The sequence below is a fragment of the Numida meleagris genome, chromosome 4, assembly GCF_002078875.1.
Source record: "Numida meleagris isolate 19003 breed g44 Domestic line chromosome 4, NumMel1.0, whole genome shotgun sequence".
NCBI classification, from domain to species: Eukaryota; Metazoa; Chordata; class Aves; order Galliformes; family Numididae; genus Numida; species Numida meleagris.
The window spans coordinates 92,237,225-92,256,888 of NC_034412.1; the positions used below are offsets into that span (position 1 = coordinate 92,237,225).

Consider the following 19,664-nt stretch of genomic DNA (forward strand, 5'->3'; position numbering starts at 1 on the left):
CAGCACTCAGTTCTCTCATCAAAATGCTACTGCTTTTATTAATTGTACCGAACATTGCAGTCATGCAGTGAATTTTTCCATGATCTGTAACACAAATATGCTCAGAGCACCATCGTTTTCTGGTTTTTCTCTGTGCTTCATACGATCTGTTACTGAATTAGAGCCGTTTTCCCTCCTGTAGGTCAAGATTCTTTTCATTGTTGTGCATGATGGAACAAATTGATGTCGTGTTGAAATGGTACAAAGAAATGAGCCCTTCAGTGAGTGTTTCTTACTGTAAGCTTTAAAGCTTTAGAATGGAGAACCAGTACAGTCAGAGTTCACTGAAGTGATTCTTCCTTCATCAGCTCTTCTATCCAAGTCCTAAAAATATCTTGGACCTCCTCCAAGCCCTGGATGCTGCCAACCACTTGGAAGCGATCCCTTCGGTCTGGGAAGGTTGGTGGGAGCCACGTGGCTACGTGGGCCATTGCTTGGATAAAAGCTGGGAGGATTGCACAGTGGGAGGTGCTGGGGGAAACTTGCTGGTGCTCAGAAGAGGCGTGGTAAGATGCTTTGGCAAGAAGGACGTTATTCCTGAGTGCAGTGGGGAGGTGACTGTGTTAGAGAAAGTCTCTGCTATCAGTTCTGCCCAATGAGAGAGATCATGGCTGTGCCATGTTTAAATGCTCTTGTAAATTCTTTGCCTGTTCTTTGCTTTCTAAGCTGGGGAGACAAGAATGTAGGTATGATCTTTAGAGTATAGAAAATATCCTACTGATCGCTGTCTTTATCTAAACAGATGTGAAACAGCTAGGGTTTAATAAGAGACGAGATCTGCTGGAAGAACTTCTGTCCTTGATGAGCAGGGATCAGCACCCTGAAGAGGTAAGGAAGCCCAGTAATAAGAGAGTAGAGATGTCTTCCCATTTCAGTATATGGCATACAGATAGTGTTGCTGTCCCTAGACTGTGCTGTGCTTGAGCTGTCCTATTGTCCCCAGATCTTTGAGATCCAATTGCTGTGCCTACACCGTTACAAGTTTTCAGATCTGTGTGAGTTTATCCAGATCTGCTGAGCTCTTCAGATTGTCTTCAGTACGTAAAGAAACCTCAAATACAGAAGAGGACGACTTCCATACCAGGGTTCAGAAGAGGAATCCAGCAATGGGGGCTGTTGAGCAAGAATGTAACACATCTCTGGGGAGGCCTATGGCAGAATTCAGGGATTTTTGCCAAAGATGTCACTGCTGTAACCCTCTACAGCTTGAGAAGCCAGTTAAAGGCTTATGTGTACTGCAGAGGTCTCTAAACACAGCTCTCTTCTCCAGAGTTGTTTTGGAGCCTGCCTTGTGGGAACAATTGTCCTGACAGAAGAGAGCTTTTTTCAGCCAATTAAACTGCTGTTAATTCACAGAACTAAATCACGCCGGGGCAGACTTGCAGTATCTGTAGAGGATGGAGGAATGGCACTGAAGTGGATAACACAGATTGCAGAGGTTTTAGCATTAACAGCATGATCATTTCACAGATTCAGCTGGCGTTTGCCAAGTGTGCAGAAGATATCAAAACAGTCCACGAGCAATCCTGGAGGGACCAGGCCCCAGTGCAATGGACAGGCAGCGCGCTGGGCAGCATCACCGTGTTGTTTTCCAGGGCTGGGAGAACCCAGGACGCTTGGTACGTGTGTGGCTGGCAGGAGCTCTTTGGTGATGCTGTAACTCAAGTGTAATCAGAAAAAGCACATTTTAATGGCTGTCTTGGAATGCTAGTGCAGATAAAGGGATGTGGGTCAGTCCTGCTGGGAAAATTATCAGGTTTTTTGACACCAAGCTGTAGCTGTGTATCTTAAAGAATAGTTGGAAGTAAGCATAGCATAGTAAACATGGCATAGAGCGTTGTACACTTGCTTGTGGCAAGGTAGGACTTCCTATCACTTTACTAAGAACAGCTCATTTCCTACAGCTTCCCATTTTCTCGTTTTTAAAACTCTTCACAGTTCAAACTCCTGAAGAGTTTAAATGGTATAATTGTATTCTTAATTAGACCTATGTCTAATTAAAACTAAAGGGAATATTTTCAGAACTCTTCAGAAGCTAGCATTTGCTGTCCCACGTGCTCTCAAATTGAAACACTGGTTAAAATACCCAGCTTCCAATGTAAGGATCTGAGCCATTTTCTGTTAAGCATAGGTGCTTTCTTTGCACTGATTGCTTGGATGCAACAAAGTAGTAAGAACCTTTGTAAAAGCACGTAAGATTTTAAAGTAGACTTGTCACCAGTCACGCTTCTCATTTTTTTTCTGTAGTATTTCAAGGTGTTCTGTGTTAAGTTGGTTGGTGATGTTAGCTGGCGACATCACTGCTTTTGTTTCTGATTTTCCTTTTGAACAGGAGCATGATGGAGTGTTTCCCCCAGATCAGTAGGATTCCCACGTGAGTACACCCGAGTTCTGACTTCGTGTACCAAGTCCCTCTTTGGCTCAGGTCATGCATTTCCATTATGACCGGTAACAGTGGCCCGAATCTGAGGGCAGCTGTTAATGGCACTTGGTGCTTGCCCTTTTCTACAGGCTTCTGCTAGCATGGAAGGAAGACTTAGTGCTGTCAGGTCCCTTCAGAGCCCCTGCCTCAGTCTGGGGAACAGGGAAAGGAAAAGAATTCTCCTGAGGTTGTGCTGTAGTTGGTATTTTGTGGCTGCCGCGGGTTGTGGATGTGAAAGGAAAGTGGTTTCCATGGTGTTACAAATGGATCTCTAGGCTCTCTGGTTGCAATGTCCCCTGCAGCACCAGCAGCAAACACTTGCTTCCTTGCTGAAAGGCAAGCAATGTCCAGCAACTGTCACAGGTGACAAAGGAGCAGAGCCAGCACTGTGACATGCAGTGGAGCTGGAGGAGCAGAGCTGCAGTCAGTGGCTCCCTGTGCCCATGGACGTCATCTCTGGCAGAGATGTGCTGTCCTGGGATTTTTAACACTGCCCTACTGTTCTGTACCTCTGCTAGCCTCAGCGTAGGCCTGACATGGGGACTGTAAGGAGGGAAAGGTTATTTAGGCTGTTGTAAAGGTGGGGTCTTCATCCCGGGCAGCAAGCTGCTGCTGTCTATTTTTGTGCAAGTACTGTAAGTTCCAAAGCACATCATGTCGGTATGGGGTGGAAGCTGAGGTGCACCTGTAGCGGCTCTGGCAGGAGCAGAATTGGGCTGGTTATGTCATCTGAAAAGTGTCACCTCCCTTCCCACCCTAAGGCACCTGCAGTAAGCTAATGGCCACCTCACCTGGGGCCCTGTGGTCAGCCACCCTTTGCCTTTGCTCTTACAGTGACCTGGTGATGGATGAGTTCTTGAACTGTGCGAAACAAACCAATTCCCCAGATGAAGCAATGAAGCTGGTAAAGCTGGCAGCATCCCTTGGTCTTCCTTCATTGCAGAAGCTTAAAAGCAGAATGGAGAAGGAATTCGAACTCTCTGAAAACCAGAAGTAAGTTGGACTGCTTAATGGTACTGCAGCAGGGCTGTAGTAGGGAAGGTGTTAGAGGGATAATTCCTGTGCAAAGGCTTCTCTGCTGGTGCAGTCAAGAGATCTTGCTTTCAAAATGACATGCTTTTGTATTGAATGGTTCATTCACACCTCCAAAAATAACCCCTCCTGATCCCACCTAGAAGGGAATGTAACCTTTCACTGCAGGGTTACCTGTACCACCACTCAGAACTGTTACCACTTTTCCCCTCCAGAACCTTTTCAGAGCAGGCTCTGGCTGCTTAAAATACACTGATTTCAGGTGCATACAAGCAGGGAAGTGGTACAGGACCACCAGTGTCTTTTACAGGTTCTGAGGCTTGTGGTCAACCCTCAGTGCATCCTGTTGACCACTGTGGTTTGGTGCTGAGCCACTGTGGTCACGCTCAGAGGATGAGCCTAGCCTGCTCCTAGGCAGCAAAGGAATAGAAAAGTTCCTGCAGCCTCAGCAGCTGGCCCACCAGTCTCTGGGCAGCTGAAGTAGTCTGCTGTGCCAGAAGGAGATGGATGTGCTTCATCCAAATGCTGGGTGGACCTGTCTGTTGTGGCACTAGGCATCAAGCAGCCCACGGCGTTCTCTTTGGAGAGGGGTTACCCTGTGTTTCGGATATTTTATTTCAACCAAAAGGTTCCAGCAGGTTTTTTTTCAACCGATTTTTACTGAACTGTTTAAAATCTGCAGGAAGGCACTGGAGAGTATCCAGTCAGACAGCGACAGCAGCGACAGTGACAGCGACAGTGACAGCGACTAGCTGTCCCTCTGGCCTTCCCTTTGGGGAAAGCTGGGAGCAGCCGGCACCTTGACTCCAGGAGGCTTCTGTGAGAAGTGGTCATTGAACAGACGGCTTCTGCGAGATGCCATGAACCTCTGCCCTGAGCTACAGCACGCCAGCCCATTCTGACGGGGAATTCGCAAGAGCACGCTGTCCTCAGTGGAACAAGCCAGAAGCTGTCCTGTTTAATCTTCTTCAGAGCGGGCTGCAGCAACACAGCCTCTCCCACCCCGCTGCCTGCATGAGCTGGTTCCTGCCAGGCAGCTGCAGCCTGTGGGAACAGCTTGGCTGAAGTACTGGAGCGCTCTGGTGGGAGCCGTGCTGCTTTCTGGAGGCTGCTCAGTGCTGCAGCCCCTTGGCAGCTCCAGCAACCCTTCTCCAGGGCCTCCTGGGACTTAAACCAGCGCTGAATTTAATTCCTTTCATGCTGGCTTCCACTTAAATACAAAGTTACTCTGTATGTAAATACTGTAAGTAACAGCATTCATGGTCTGTGGTGTTAATTCTCATCCGTTTTGGTGTTGGGACAGGCTTTGGACTGCAGAGGAAAAGCTACCTCTGTGCAGCTGGAGACTGCATCTAATAAATGGCTGACGCTAAGGGCAGCTGAATTCTGGTAATCCCTGTCCAAGAAGTGTTGGTTACCAAGTGCTGCTGGTCTGGGAGAGACCACAAAGTAGCCTCTTCTCAGCTTGCAGAGGAATCTTGGAAGGTTTTTTGAGGTAATTTATTGTGAACTTGCAAAGGTCCTGTTCCCAATGGTGCTGAAGCATATCCTAGTGGTGGAGGAGTTAGCAGCTGATTCCCTTCATAAAAAATAAAACCTTGGTGGGTGTAGTGCTGCATGAGAAGGCCTGACTGCTGTGAAGGCAACTTAAGGATCCATCAGTAATAAGACTGGGGGACAACAGCTGCTACAGGTTGAACTACAGCTTAAAGTCTGAAAGTGTTGCTCGCAGTACAGTAATAGATTTGCAGTCAAGCTGTTTGAAGGCAGCGTTTGCTCCAGGAAGTAAACGTGCACTGGCTAAGGGTAGAGCATCAAAGACAGAGGGCTCTCGTTCTGTGCTTTTTTCTACCACTGATGTAATGGAACAGCAAGCAGCCAAAGCCATTCACTTCTATGAGCACTTCTTAGCTATTGGGTGCTAAGTTTTATCACTGCGCCTTCACTGCTGGTGAGAATTAAGGCAGTGGTGAGAGACAGGGAAGGAAGGAGCTTGTTCTTTGTGGGTTCTCATGATTGAGCCAAAGTCCTGGCTTCTAACTCAGCGTAGCTGCTCTGAAACTGCAGAACAGGTCTAATAAGAACCACACGGGGTAGGTGCACCATAATGCATGCTCTGCTTATATCTGTCTGCTTAAACCTGTACTCATAAATGGATTGCTTTTTGCCTACAGCTGTCCAAATCAGTGAATTCCTACTCCTTGAGAATAGGATTAGTGCAGAGATGAAGCTTTGTCTTCCTCGGGTCACAGAAAGGCAGTTCTTGTATGGCAGCTCTTTGCCATTAAACTGAAACTGAAAAGCAGAAGGAAAGTGGTTGAAGTCTTGTTTTATTCAGCTGACAACGTGGCAAATCATTAATGGTAGGTTACAAACATTTTGGTTGGATCACAAGCCTGCTTGGTAAGGACGGGGGAACAAAACTGATACACAAATTGTGGAGAAGCTTCCTGAAGTCGGTGGTCATGATAACGCAAAACCAATACAAATACAACAGGTGGTAAATTAAATACAGTGCAAGGAAACAGGACAGGACCCACGCTTTTATTTAACGCTTCCAGCCCGCCCCCAGCAGCTGGTTGGTTTGCAACCCTTAGGAGCTCACCCTTAGGTGGGTTTCTCTGCAGCACGAGCACCTGCTGAACTGCCTCTGACCCAGCAATCCCAGCTCACTGCACTTGAGTTGTTCCCAAGCCCACGGCGCTGGCGTACGCTGTCAGGATATCCACGACTTGTTTGGTTTCAAGGGTCATTCGAGCTTCAGTCAGCCAGTCGTGTGCGACTCTCCTGGACTCTCCTCGTAACTGGTTGACGAATTTGGCTGCCAGCTCCAGATCGCCGTGTTCAATGCAGTAGGAAGCGTAAGACAGTAACTTAAACGTATCGAGGTCGTCAGGGCTGAGCTCAGCCGGTGGCTTCAGCTGTTGAGGGTGAAACACAAGAAGGGACTGCAGGTAGGACAGGAAGTATTGGTACAAGCTGTTTCTCGTTTCATCTATCATAGCCACTCTTTTTGCCAGTTTTTGGACTGTGTAGAAACGTGCTCTGAGGGCCTCTTCGCTGTACACCCCTCGTGTCAGAGATTCCTGGGGCAGGGCTGCTGTTAAGGCTTCTGTAAACGCATTGTCAGAGCAGCTGGCCCTGATGGCCTTCACCGCGCTCTCCAGTGGCTCTGTGGGGCTGTCACCAGAGGCTGTCTTCATGCAGTATTTGAGTGCTTCAACAGAAAGCCACAGCTGATGGGCCTTTCTGGCCTCCTCTTCTGCTACCGCATGACCTGCAAAGTAAGTCAAGAAGGGGACTCTCAGTTGGGGCACGCAGACAGGAAAAGCATCAATCACAGGAGTGTTTCAATACAAGCAACAAAAGCCATCCCTCTGAACACCTTCTAAAGCAGCCACCCCCTTCCATCTGCTCAAAGCAAGTCTGTTCTACAACTCAGGGTCAGTCCCTACCAACAGAGCAATAGGACAGCGTTGGCAGAACCAGCTTTGGACTTTGCAGCTGGGATTTACTGTGTGCTCGGCCCCGTGGCTAATCCTGTGTTCAGGTGCCAGGTTTGGATAAGAGCCATTGGGAATTGTGACTCTGGTCCTTAAAGAGATGAGATCGCGGTGCTCACTCTCAACTGCTTGCTCAATTCCTTTCAGCCTGGCGTAGGCAGTGTTTATATCCAGCGTGAAGTTGTCAAGCTGCTCCTGAGTAAGGCGTCGGAATTGCATTTCTTGCTCACTGAGTTTCTCGGATAAGTTCTGAAATAGATACGCAGATCATCAGGCCAGGAAGAGCTGTTGGTTTAACTAACTGTATTCAACATCTTGAGATAATTTGTTAACTTTCTTTTCTTGCTACAGACAACACTCATAGTAAATAGACCGGTATTAAGTCTTATCAGGGTGAAATTAACAGTTCATGCATTTCTGATGATTAAATTTTCACCTATAGCTGAGGGCTTTAAGACAACACAGCATAAACCCTGTATGTTCAAGGACTTCCTCATCTCCTCCAGATGAGCAGCTTCCCTCCCCAGCCCCCACCGAGCTCCAGAAGACGATTCACGTCTCCTCCAGCGAAGCACCTGCCGTGCAAGGCTTCACAGCGGCACCTAGCCAAACACCCACCCAGCTCCTGGGGGCCTCCTCTCCCTCACCTGCTCGAATTCCACCTTTAGCTCCTGTTCCTGGATCTTGAGAACATCCCGCAGGTGATCGGTGTGGGCAGCCGCCTGCCGCCGCAGCTGGGTCCTCATTTCGCTCTCCATCACCTCTCGGACCTCTTCCACCTGCACACAATTGAGCAGCCGCTATTGCACTGCCGCTGTTACGCACCACGGCACATTTTAGAGAAGCGTTACTGATTCCTGCTCATGCTTCATCTTAAAAAGCTGCAGAGGGCCGCTCTTACAGCTAAGCCTTGTCCTAAATGTTGCAAGGAGCAGCCATTCTAAATTTGAACAGGTTTCCTCGCTCAAAATCTCCCTTCTGGGCTTAGCATAGGCAGGGGGCCCCAATCTGAAGCCCCCCACCGCTCAGAACACCCTGCTGCTCCCTGCGCACCCCTTCTAACTCTTCCACATTCTTTTTGAGCTGCAGGATCAAAACAGGGGACTTCCACCGCTTTACCTTCTTCTCCTGTTCTATTTCAATCTCACTTTTGTGATGCTCCAGTGCTTTTGCCACAGCTGCCTCGAGTGCCTTTTTGTCTTCAAGTTTCTGCTTCTCCAGGGCCAACTCGATGTGCTGCTGCTCCCTGACCCGCTGCTCGGCCAGCTCCTTGTTCAGCTGGTCGATGCGACGATGCGCGTGCGCAATCAGAGAATTTAAGTCGTCTGTTGATAACTGCCCGGCTGAAAAAACAACCAGGCGTTAGGAAGGGCTGCAGAGAAGCTGCCAACACAGCCTTTCCCCACCTCCCCCCGGAGCGCTCCAAGGCTCCGCACGTGGCTGACCTGGGAGGGAGCACGTTTTAGGAGATGCTGAGTGGTGGTCATGCCCACCCACCGCTCCCTTCTGCACCAAACCTACAAGCAAGCACTTCCTAGCACTCGGGGAAGAATCACCGTGGTTTATTTGAATCATTCACACCTATGATTTACGCTCTTCAGCAGTTCTCCAGGCCAGCTGCTCGCAGTCAGACTCGCTGTTTGTTAGCTGGGGCAGCAGCGCTCAAGTCTGACCCAAAAGCTGAGCAGCACCACGGAGGAGCTCAGCAGTTTGAAATGACTGCTATTACAAAATAGAGCTGGGGTTTACTGCACTTCAGCTTTAAAATTTAGATTCCTTTGAGCAAAATGGAAAAGAAAAATAATCAACCTCAGAATCAAAGAGTTAATGCTGAAGATTAAATTCGAATTCAGTCCATCAATTTGGTGACCCAGCTCAGAGCACCCAGACATTTTGGTAGTATCGGCAGGAGCTGGCCTCTATCAGGCCAGAAGTTGAGCCTTCTTGAAGACAACCACAGTCAATTAGAATTAACCGCTGTTAATTAGAACTGATTTGTTTCTGTTTCTCATTGGAATCTCAGCAGCAGCTACTGCCCAGCTGAAATTGACAAAGCAAGTGGAAGCATGGCTTTCAGATGCCAACGACCACACTCACCGGGCAAGTGAGAGCTGCTAGAAAAGTCTGGTTTAAGCTGCACGTGCAAAACTAGTGGCAAGGATCCCAAAGCATACCCCAGTCTGAAATATTTCAGGGATACTTTTCAGCACTTTGTTGATACTGCACGTAATTTAAAGTGGTGTAACACGCAAACGTAAAAGAGGACAAAGAGGAAAGAGAGAACATTCACCAGACCAGAAAAAGTTACGGGAACTCACCTAGATCAGTTATGTCTGCAACAGAAAGAGGAGAGGTTGGAAGAGTTAATGCACATTCACTAGAGCAGTCAGTCGTGCAAAAGTAAAATAGAAAACTACAAGCTTCTGTCTAGAGTGATCCAAGTCTTTGGGAGTTTAAGAACAGTGTGCTGGCTCCAGAGATCTCTCTACGTTACAAGCAAGATGTAACCTAAAACATCCCCACCACTACAGCCACCTTTGGAAAGGCACAGACGAACCTTTAGGTTCAGCCAAAGCGAGGAATACAAGTGTGGAGTAAAGAAGTGCAACAGGACACTGAGAATTGCTACGTTCTTAGAAATGAGGAGCAGCTGGTTAAGAAACAAATTCCCAAGCAGCAGTGAGAGTCGCTAACAAGTCGGTCCCATATACTTCAGTAGGGCCACACTGGTGTGAAACTGAATGCCTGGAAGCTGCCAGGAGATTCCCTCTCTCAGCAAAGCGCAGTGCTCACAACACTCGTGATGTTCTCCCCTTACCCTGCATTAGGAGTGGCAGCTCCATCTCCAGGATGCCCAAATCACGGTTACTTCAGAACTGATACCCCAGAGGATTGCACACAGAAGACAGCACAGCAGACTGCCAACAGTTTGTTAACCTAACAGGTTTTCCCAGCTTCTTAAAAAATAAAAACCACGAGCGCTGCAGAGACCTCCTGTTTTCATTTAGCTATGAAAGCGAGCTCGGGGACTGACATTCACATTTCTGGAGCATTAAGTGCTATTAAGAAAGAGGCTCAGGGAGGATGAGCTGACTGAAGCCGTAAGAACTTGACTGTGAGCCTGACTCCTTTCCTGCTTGCCTGCAACCACACTGTGGTGGCATCTGAACCTTCCAGCAACTCCAAGTACTACATTTATCCCTCCAGTGAGGCAGAAAGATTCTAACTGTACTTCTGAATCACCTTTCTCATTTCACTTTTTTTTTTCCTGTTATAAGGAAAGCAGAAAAGAGCTCAAGCTGAAAAACCCAAGCACCTCAAAAATAGGCGTGTGTGAGATGTCAGACCTCAGGCAAAGAACTGTAGCAGCAGCTGCACAGAAAAACACCACACACCCATTCACTGCTTCTGTGCAGCACTGGCTGTTACTCCACATCAGCTCCGGTGTCACTTTGATTTACAACTAGCATACTGGGCTAAGTAAAGTATGTAAAGAGCAGCGAATTCACTCTTTCAGCTGCCTAGAAAGAATCAGAGAGCTCAGAATCAGGGAATCCTGGAAGCAGACACTGCATTGCAGCTGCTCTAAGAACTACTCTATGGTTATTTCAGTGCCATCACCCGACACTTACTGAGCCCCTTCCAGCCCGGCTGCACGTCAGGGGTGATGCTGTCGAGTTCTCGCTGGAACTCCTCTCTTGCTGTAGCCACAAGCTCGTGATACTGAGCTACGATCTTGGCCTCAGACTGTGCTGCCTGAACCTGTAACAAACCAAAAAGGAGACCGGTTTGTTTTTCAAGGCATGGAGAAGTAAGTCACCTAAGAGCAAACCTGAGTTAGTGGCAGAGATCTTTATCCTCACTTGGGGAAAAGAAAAGCCAGCCTGTGATACCGAGCCTCTTGTATACAATAATTATTTCCCCACGTTACACGGATTCTCTTCCTCATGCACACTGTAACTTCAAAGTCAACCTGAAGCCCAGAAAAGACCAACACAATACCTTAAACTCAGTATCTGTCTTTAAAGATATCCATCCCTGGTCCCTCATTACAGAATCAGAGCAGGCTGCAGCTATCACACAGCCCCAGCAGAGAGCTGCCCTCCCCTCACTAAGTTCTGTGTTCCCACTCTTAAGAGAAATTCTCCACTGAAAACGCATCAGAGGAATCAATTATCCTGCAAAGGCAGACAATTTCAACTTTACTTTTCTTCCTCTGTTTTCTGAGCTGTAAAATGATTTACCCACCAAGTCATCAGCAGACTCCTACTCCTCCCCAGCCTGATGATTACACAGGTGTGCCCTAGATCCAAAGCCACAAGTTTCTTTTCAAGGTTAAAAAGCAAACCTCTCAGCGATCCAGCCCTAAGTCTCCCACGCCCTGCCCTAGGAAAAGCCACCACCAGAACAACTGGATTCACTCTGTGAAAGGACACCACACCGATGTGCACACTGAATGTTTTGTCTCATCTTCCAAATTCCACTCCAGCATCAGACAGAAAGAACTACGGGCTGCCCAAGGAAAGAGCAGACACTGCACAAGCTGGCTGCAGACTCTGCTGGGACAGAGTTCAGGTTTTTCTTGCAAAGTTCTTGTCAAGGCTGTTCACTGGTAGTATGACCAGCTCAAAGACTGACTGTAGCTAGAAATAATATTAAAAAAAAAAAGACTTAAACTAAAGATATTTGATCTGCTACAGAGGACTGGGGAAACGGGGGCCTGCACAAGCTGCCAAGTAGTCCTCATTCTAATGGCAATTAAAAACAGCCTGGAAGCATTACCTTTTTCACTACATTGTCCAAGTCAACTATCATACGATGAAGATTTTCCTCCGCAGCAATAATGTGAGATTTGGCTCCTGGGATCTGAGACTTCTTGGCATTCTCAATTACACATTTTGTCTTCTCTAACTCTTCTCTGAAAAGAAAAGAAGCTGCTGATTATAACACATACAGGTCTTATTGCACAACCCCAGAGTAAAGATCACTTTATACTGTCTGTATTTATAGGAAGAACTACCTGATAAGCAGTGGGCACAGTGCTGATGCTTCAGATGATCTCAGAGGTTATCTTCCAACCTCTGTGATTCTACAAGTTTGTAACTTAACAACTGTGCAACTTTAAAGATGCTCCCCTCTATTTCCTATCGTCCCCTCAGCCTCAGAAGCATTGAAGAGCTCCCACATTTATTTCTATCCTCACTACAAAAACAGCTCTTGTCCATCAACTTAATTTTGCTGTTACAATCACTACGTAAGGACCTCATGTACATCAGTGTAATTTACAGAGAACCTGAGGTTATGAGCAGTGCCTCATTTCAGAATTCAGGGTTTCACTAAGCACGCATCTATGAGAAATGGCCAACCTTATGAGCAGCTCTGCTGACAAATGGAACCAACAAACAGTGCTGTAAGACTTAATTTTATATTATAGGTAGGAGAAGGTAATGATTTAATTTTACATTGCAGCTAGGAGAAGCTAAGGATGTTACTGACTCAATAGACACAGACTGCAGTAATGGAATTCGTACAGGAGGCTTACTAATGACAGCATTAACCTGAATGATATTAATATGGCTTATTGTTTTCTTTAATCTTATTTGAACTTACCAACACTGTATGTAAGCACTACAGAGATAAGTTCTTAAAAGAGAAATAAGAGTCTTATTTACCATGCAGTAGGCACCTAAGATGTGCAGGCTGCAAACCTGCAGATACTCATTAATAGATACTCATGAACGCATGCAACTTTCTATTTTAATGATTGGGACAAACACATCAATTCAGTAAGTACACAAGTGATGCTACATACTGTCTAGAAACTCATCTCCTGGCTGCCAGCCCGCATGGGTTATGCCACCTTATGTCATTAAGGCAGGCAACTCACTTGGCTTTCAGAAGGACATCAGCAGCTTCGTCCACTGCTCTCCTCCGATCTTTCAGAGCCTCCTCCAGAGTGCGCCACTGAGCTGACTTCTTCTCCCCAGCAGTCTGAGAAGCAGAGATTTTTCATTAGGGCTATTACAATCCCTACATGAAAAAATCACCCGACAGGTAACAACCGAGATTCACAATCTGCTACGCTCCCTTCACTCAGCCTGAGCAACGTGCTTTTGTTTTACCAACAAGACAGCTGGAAGCTCTCAGAGTTTCTTCCTCCCAACGTTTTGTTCTGGTTTTGATCCCTAACACTGTATTCCACGTGAGCAACAGCCATTTGTACATGCAGATGGGTAGGCGTGAGGATCACTGTGTGGTGCCACAGCATTCTGGGGGGGAAATCTCTACATGTATTACACTAAAAAGCAAGTTTTAAAGTATTGCGGGACTAAAGGCAAAATTAAATCTTGTTCAGCTATCTGTACGCCCCTGTTCATTTGATTAACCACTAAATTATACCCTTTGCAACAGAACTGATGAGGAAGCAGCAGTCCTACACAAAGTGGGACATCAGCACACCAGAACCACAAGCTGCTATTGCTCACACCCCCTACCCATCTCTAGACACTGCAAAGCTATTCCAGACCAGGAACAGAACAATATTCTACAAAGATTTTGGCAAAGGGAATGGTTTGACAGAATTAGCTTGGGGTATCATCCTGTTTAGCTTGACAAAAAGGAGCTTGGGAATTAAAACACCACGAGGCTTTGAAGACTAGCAGCATATTGACTTGAACTTTTCTACTCACAGAAGGGGAGTGAGTTGGAGGGAAAAAAAAGTCAAAAGCAGAAACACTTTATTATTAAATCACATGACATTTCACAAGTGGGAAGACCAGGTAAAACAGACATTAAGCCTCCGACTTTAATTACGAGATGAACTGCTGAGCACAAGTCCCCAGCTGCCCAATTTACCTCCGAGTCGTCCATTGCCTCCTTCAGTATTTGCAAGTGAGCATTCACTGCTTGCACAGCAGATTCCTGTGCAGTAATTGCCTGAAGTGTTATCCGAGCTGTAGAGCTTAGGGCTCCTTCCAATGTTGCTGCGAGGGCTGGAAAAAAAACGTGAATTAACTGAAGTCTCATCACTGAAGTGACACATTACATCTTCTACATTTCCTCCAGTGTCTCCTTACGTTGTTTTCTGTGACCCACAAGAGTCGGTCAGTTTGGGAACAATTCTTTTGTCCCTTAAAGCATGTGCAGGAAAACTGCTGGTATGGACTTACCTGAGATCTTCTCTTGCTCCTCTTTGTCTTGCTGGGCAAGGCGAGCCGCGACTTCGTCTGGTGATCGCTCTTTTATAGCATGGGAACCCTCCTGTTCTTTATCTGTAAAAGCAGAGAAATGATTTCAGCGCCGGATTGACCTGTTTCATCCAAACTGATGCACGGATTACTTGCAACCTTCTTTTCAAAATTGCCTTTCACAGTCAGCATCATTTTATAAATCTGACTTCCGCACAAAGCCATACCAGAGCTACCTCAAGCTTTTCAATATCCATAATTATAAAACTAAAGTGCTTCACTTGGCCCTGCTGAGCTTTTCTGAATCACAATGAGAAAGCCACCAAAAGCAGAGGCAAACTGGGCCGTGCAGCTTCCAGTTCAGCAGAAAGGCAGACTCTCCCCCTGCATCCATCCTTGTAACTCTGCCCACCATCAATCTCACTCGCTCAGCGTACTGAAAATTTGCTAACAAACGATGAAAGGTCCTTCTTCTGCAAAAGACACAAAGAGTGCCTTTCAAAAATAACAAATACCGACAGAGAACTGAGAATCTATGCCTTTGAAGCTATGGGATTTTGATTTTCTGTATGGAATTCACGTGATCTTGTTCACCTTCTTCAGGCTGTATCCCCGGAGCTGGCACCGACACGGCTACCCCTGTTGCAGAGATGATCTGTGCTGCAGCTGTGCCTGCTGGTAAGTACAGTTACAGAACTACAACAGTTAGTATGCACGTGCACTAAAGTGAGAACAGGGAAATAGTTAATACTGTGGGTTTTTTTTTCCTCTGGAGAAACATTATTTGGACATTCATGTTATTACTTACAGAAAAGGAGACAGCAATCCAGCATGAATTACACACACACAAAACTTCACCTGACGTGACAGGTAATGGAACAAAGATGCCGACTGCGACTCTCTACATTCCTTTTGCTTTTGCTTTAAAAGCAGCTCAGCAATTATCCCAAATAAGGCATATTGCACTTGCTTAAGAAAAAGAGAGATCATCTCAAGAGTCCAGCACCCAAACCGAGTCTTGTATGTAGAACTATGGAGTGCAGACATTTATATTAGATACCAAATATTCCAAGGTAGACAAACTTAATTAAAAACTAAGCAAAAACAGCTCAAGCCTTTCGAGGCAAATTTCCTTATGACCAAAAAGAAAATAATATTAATTCTAAAAGGCTACAGCACACACATCTTCAAGCATTCCAACAGCCTATCTTCATCTGCTGTGGGATGCATGCTGCAGGAGGACGTTAGCTCTTTGCTCCTCTCTGTGTGACATTCAGGAGGGTTACCTTCTTTTTCCTCTGAAGGAGCAACAGCTTCTGGTTTAGTTGTCTGGGCTTTGGGAACGGGCTGTTTGGATTCTTTCATCACTTCTGCAACGGACGAGATCTTCAGCGGACCTTGCTGTATCTTGAAAATCAAAAATAAGAAACACCATCAGTTTTCCCCAACAGCTTTTGTGTGTCACCAACTCCACTGGAATGTAAAGGAACACTTCCACATCCAGACGACTGTATCGTAAATCCAAACTTCAAAGTACGCATGAGAACAACAGCAAGGCCATCTCATTTGTCACCTTGATTCTTAATGTAGAGGGAATCTTTATAATTTTCACTTCTGCAAAATGGAACGTTTAGTAGTGGCAGTTTCTCCCACAAACAAAAATGAGTTAAGGAATGTATACAAAGCTAACGTTGTCATATCCAAAACAGTCCAACTATTTCTAAGTGCTTTGAGTCTACAGCTAATGCAGATAATGGACAAATTCCATGCACACAAAGGCCTGAACCAGCTCCAAAGTACAGATTTCAATTCTTTCCCTTTGAATGTTGTTTAGTCCATATAAGTATGCCTAATTATAAACTAATTAAGCTAATTCAGACTCAGATGCTTGTGTTGGATGAGCACTTACTCAAGTGTAAAGACTGCATGATTTTAGGATATTCATTCTTTAAAAACCATCATGCAAAGCCACAAGGTAAGAACAAAAGCATTTGAGTCAGAGCTGTAACAAGGCAGGTGAGGATTTCAGTGTGACCAGTCTGTTTGGAGTAAAAGTTTACTCAGTGCCTGGAAGGCACTAAGAGCCTGGATGATCACAAGTGAAGAACATGCGGCTGAAAACAAGAGACAGTTCTGGTCAAGTAATATTCTTCTACTTGTTAAGAACAGATTTCTCAAATTAAAAAGATTTCGGGTTTCTTGAAGGTCAAACAGCTTCTGAAAGCTCCAAAGAGCCACAGCCAGAGAAGCCTTAACTAACTACACAGCACTGCCAACCACAGTAAAATTAGTTAAATTCCATTGTGTCACCTACTATCATCTCCCCAGCTTAAAAGCAGAGCATCTATTTGGTTAGCATCTTGGTAGACTGTTTCACTATGAATAAAAATGACAGTTTTACAACTCACAAACCACAACGACACGACGATAAAGGGAAAGGTGCAAGCAGCACCGTTACACAGCAGTCAGCAGTGCCTCTACATAATAGGTAATTCATGACATGAGTTTGAAACAGGAACGGATCCACAGCGTAGCTCAGCATCACCTCAAAGAGCAACAATCTAAACCAAGAATGCTCGGTTCTTAATTCTTAAACTTAGTGCATAACAAAACTGATGAGAATTTGAAAACTAAGAGCAGATGCTCTCTCTAAACAAGGAAAATGGAAGTGTGTTGGGGGGCAGCGAATAGGAAACGCTTACCGGTTTCTTTGGCGTGGGTACACTGTAAGGTGCAGGACCAAGTGCCATCTCAAAGAGTTTGTCGGAGTAGGGAATGGCTTTCTCTACATTCTCCCGGAAATGCGGATCGTAGCTGGCGTACAGGACAGTTCCCCCTACTCCTCCACCCACAAACAAGACGCTGGCACCAATGATTTTACCTACAGAAACACTGGGGGGAGAGGGGGAAAGAAGGAAAATTATGCAAATCACATCGTCTGACAAGAAAGCATCTAACAGATTTTAACACTTCAGCCTACACCTGGGAACACCCGCTGCGATCCAGAAGACGGCCACCAACCCGAGGGTCTGGGACAAACCAAGGGATGGAAGGCTCACCTCCCCCCCTCCAAACCCTCCGACGCACCCGGACTCTCCTGACGTGGTCGCATATCCACGGCTCGGTCGGGATGGACGGAGCGACGCTCTCCTGCAGCGGCAGTTCTGTGAGGGGTGGAGGAGAGCAAAGTCAGGCAGCGAGCACATCCCAGAGTCTCCTCACCCCAGGGCACGTCAGGTCAGCTCGGTCTGAGAGCTACGGCAGCTCAGCCAGGACCAGCGCAGAAACCAGGGCTGCTTTTATACTTTAAACTCCTTTGGGAGACACAAACTGACTCCCACACCAAGACGCTCCCTGAAAGAATAACGCAGCCACTTTCAAGATAGAGATCTGGTTGTAATATAAATGAAATTACCATGTGAGGAGTGATACTTTACCATATTCTACTTAGCGAGGATAACGTTACCCGAGATTTTTATCTCCTTTTTTACCTCAAAATGAAGATCTACCAGAAAGGCTGGTCATGCGGTAATTTTTTAAAGCTGCATCACCCCCCTCGGCCATCACAACAATCTTGCTTTTATTCACTGCATCACCATAATGTGGAAAACTACAAGGAGTTTCCAATCACCCCTTCGAATAGTTACCAGAAGTGTGTTACAAATAAGAACAGGACACCAAGAGCTGACAGTGTTCAGACGGATTACAAAGAATTGCATCTCACGTGCGTCGGCAGAAATCTGTTCTAAGGAACCAAGCAGGCAGCACAGAGCCCTGCACAGGGCACTGGGAACAGCTGTTGCCATTCCTTCCTCCTACCCCAGCACTCTTGTGCTATTTAGTTCACCTAACTCCCAAGACGCTGTTGTTTTACATTCATTACCTGCTATTGCATTGCTACAAAACCCACTCTGCAGGGCACATCACACCTTCCCTGCAGCCAGCAGAAGAACCGCAGGGAATCCAGCATTTGAGATGATCCACATGAGATCACCACCCCTGCAAAGTGCTCAGGACAGGCACAGTAAAACATCGTTAAAGAACCCTGCCTCGCACACATGTGCTTTATGATAAACCTCAAGCAGCCACATAGAGAGCACAGTGTCATCCTCTGCATTCATTCAGTCCAAGCTAAACCTCCCACTCCCCTCTGGCTGCCCAGAGCTCCACCCAACCCAGCCTTGAGCACCTCCAGGGATGGGGCAACCGCAGCAATCTGGGCAATCTTTAAGATCCCTCCCAGCCCAAGCCATCCTGTGATTCTACGGCTCCTAAACATGACATGAGATGCTCTGCCAGGAGCAGCCGATGTGCTTACAGCCTGCTCAGAGAGGCTGGATGTAACGACGGGTGAGGGAGCGGTCAGGTGAGAAAGGGCCAAACTTGACAAGGATGGGAAGGAACCCCGGGGAAGGCAGAGCCTCGCAAAGCTGACAGCGCCTTGCCAACCCCATCAGTGCACAGAGTGCTGTGCTAGCTCTGAGCCTGCACAGCACTTCCACCAAACCTGAACCGAGTGAAGGCACGTTTCCAAACCACAAAGCACAGCACTTCATTTTCCAACACTGTACGGACATTCTGTACGCGCTCTTCTACGCATGCACAGAGCCCTATGTGACAAACATCTGCGGAAGTCTGCTTCTCATCTCTCAGCTCAGACTTTCCACACGCCCTGATTTCAGCGGGCGCCAGCTGCTCTGGGCCGGAGCTCCCCACGGCCTCATTTAGCGGCAGTTTCTCTCAGCCGACACCGCCCAGCGCCGGGGCCGGCCCAGGCCGCGATGCGGGACCGCCGTGAGGCGCCCAGACCCCGCAAGGTCACGTCCTTCCCGCCGCCGGCAGGCCCGCTGTCCCGCCGCCCAGCAGCCGGCCGAGCGCCGCCACCTCCGGGCCCGCCCGGCTCCATCCGGGTCACCCTCAGCGGACTCCAAGGACCATGACGCCTCGCGGCCGCCGCTTCCCGCCACCCTACGCAGAGCTCGGCGCGCTGCATTTCGGGACTCGTAGTGCAGCCGAGCAGCGAGCTGACAGCGCCCGCCCGCCGCGGCGCCCCATTGGCTCCCGCGGCCGTCCCTCAGAAGCCGAGCAGCCAATCGCGGCGAGCGGGTGAGCAGTCATTCAGAGCAGATGGAGCCGCGGTTGGAGGACGCGTCGCTCCTCAGCCACATGCTCTGCAGCTCGCTGCCCCTCAGGCCCTGTCGGTTAGAGGGCGGACGCCAGTCATACCGACCGGCGCTACACCTCCCATGAGGGCGCGCGTCTTCTTCCCCCCTCCGCTCCGCCCCGCTCACCTGCGCGGCCACCGCGACCCCCGCTCGCTGACAGACCCGCAGCATCGCCTCAGAGCCGGCGGCGGCCGAGGGCAGGCTGCAGGAAGGCGCCGTGCACGATAACTCCCAGCGCCTCCCGCCTCCGCCCCGCACCGCGAACAGGGCACGATGCGCATGCGCAGGCCGCCCCTCCGGCAGGGGGCGTGGCTAC

The 19,664-nt window shown here is 47.7% G+C and overlaps 2 protein-coding genes across 6 annotated transcripts in view; one reads left to right on the top strand and one right to left on the bottom strand.

Moving 5' to 3' along the window:
* Nucleotides 1–4,886, top strand: part of PTCD3 (pentatricopeptide repeat domain 3) — a 16,463-nt gene extending 11,577 nt beyond the window's left edge. For 2 of the 3 annotated variants that reach the window (XM_021396592.1, XM_021396594.1), the window contains exons 18-24: nucleotides 182–260; nucleotides 348–438; nucleotides 782–867; nucleotides 1,510–1,658; nucleotides 2,372–2,413; nucleotides 3,296–3,454; nucleotides 4,176–4,886. In XM_021396592.1, the coding sequence (XP_021252267.1) occupies nucleotides 182–260; nucleotides 348–438; nucleotides 782–867; nucleotides 1,510–1,658; nucleotides 2,372–2,413; nucleotides 3,296–3,454; nucleotides 4,176–4,245 (676 nt within the window). In that variant the 3' untranslated portion in view covers nucleotides 4,246–4,886. The remainder of the gene's footprint in view (nucleotides 1–181; nucleotides 261–347; nucleotides 439–781; nucleotides 868–1,509; nucleotides 1,659–2,371; nucleotides 2,414–3,295; nucleotides 3,455–4,175) is intronic. The other variant, XM_021396593.1, reaches the window with a different exon arrangement.
* IMMT (inner membrane mitochondrial protein) lies at nucleotides 5,807–19,640 on the bottom strand. 3 transcript variants are annotated; one of them, XM_021396577.1, is made up of 15 exons: nucleotides 19,475–19,640; nucleotides 17,271–17,347; nucleotides 16,886–17,075; nucleotides 15,470–15,590; nucleotides 14,778–14,858; nucleotides 14,166–14,267; nucleotides 13,852–13,988; nucleotides 12,884–12,987; nucleotides 11,779–11,914; nucleotides 10,629–10,758; nucleotides 9,315–9,329; nucleotides 8,116–8,339; nucleotides 7,644–7,775; nucleotides 7,116–7,245; nucleotides 5,807–6,770 (listed from the first exon to the last, which is right to left on the bottom strand). In XM_021396577.1, the coding sequence occupies exons 1-15, from the start codon at nucleotides 19,517–19,519 to the stop codon at nucleotides 6,163–6,165; spliced, it is 2,232 nt and encodes a 743-aa protein (XP_021252252.1). In that variant the 5' UTR covers nucleotides 19,520–19,640; the 3' UTR covers nucleotides 5,807–6,162. The 3 variants fall into 3 exon arrangements, with proteins under 3 accessions (XP_021252252.1, XP_021252253.1, XP_021252255.1); XM_021396578.1 differs by lacking the exon at nucleotides 19,475–19,640 and adding an exon at nucleotides 18,691–19,078 and having other exon boundaries at nucleotides 17,243–17,347; XM_021396580.1 differs by lacking the exon at nucleotides 9,315–9,329.

Bases quoted from the DNA above. Each gene is read 5' to 3' on its own strand.
- IMMT (XM_021396577.1), bottom strand. From the start codon at position 19,519: ATGCTGCGGGTCTGTCAGCGAGCGGGGGTCGCGGTGGCCGCGCAG. The intron at 17,076-17,270 runs GTGCGTCGGAGG...CTCTCCCCCCAG, and splicing joins ACCACGTCAGGAGAGTCCGG to TGTTTCTGTAGGTAAAATCA. The intron at 11,915-12,883 runs GTGAGTTGCCTG...TTTTCTTTTCAG, and splicing joins GATGTCCTTCTGAAAGCCAA to AGAAGAGTTAGAGAAGACAA.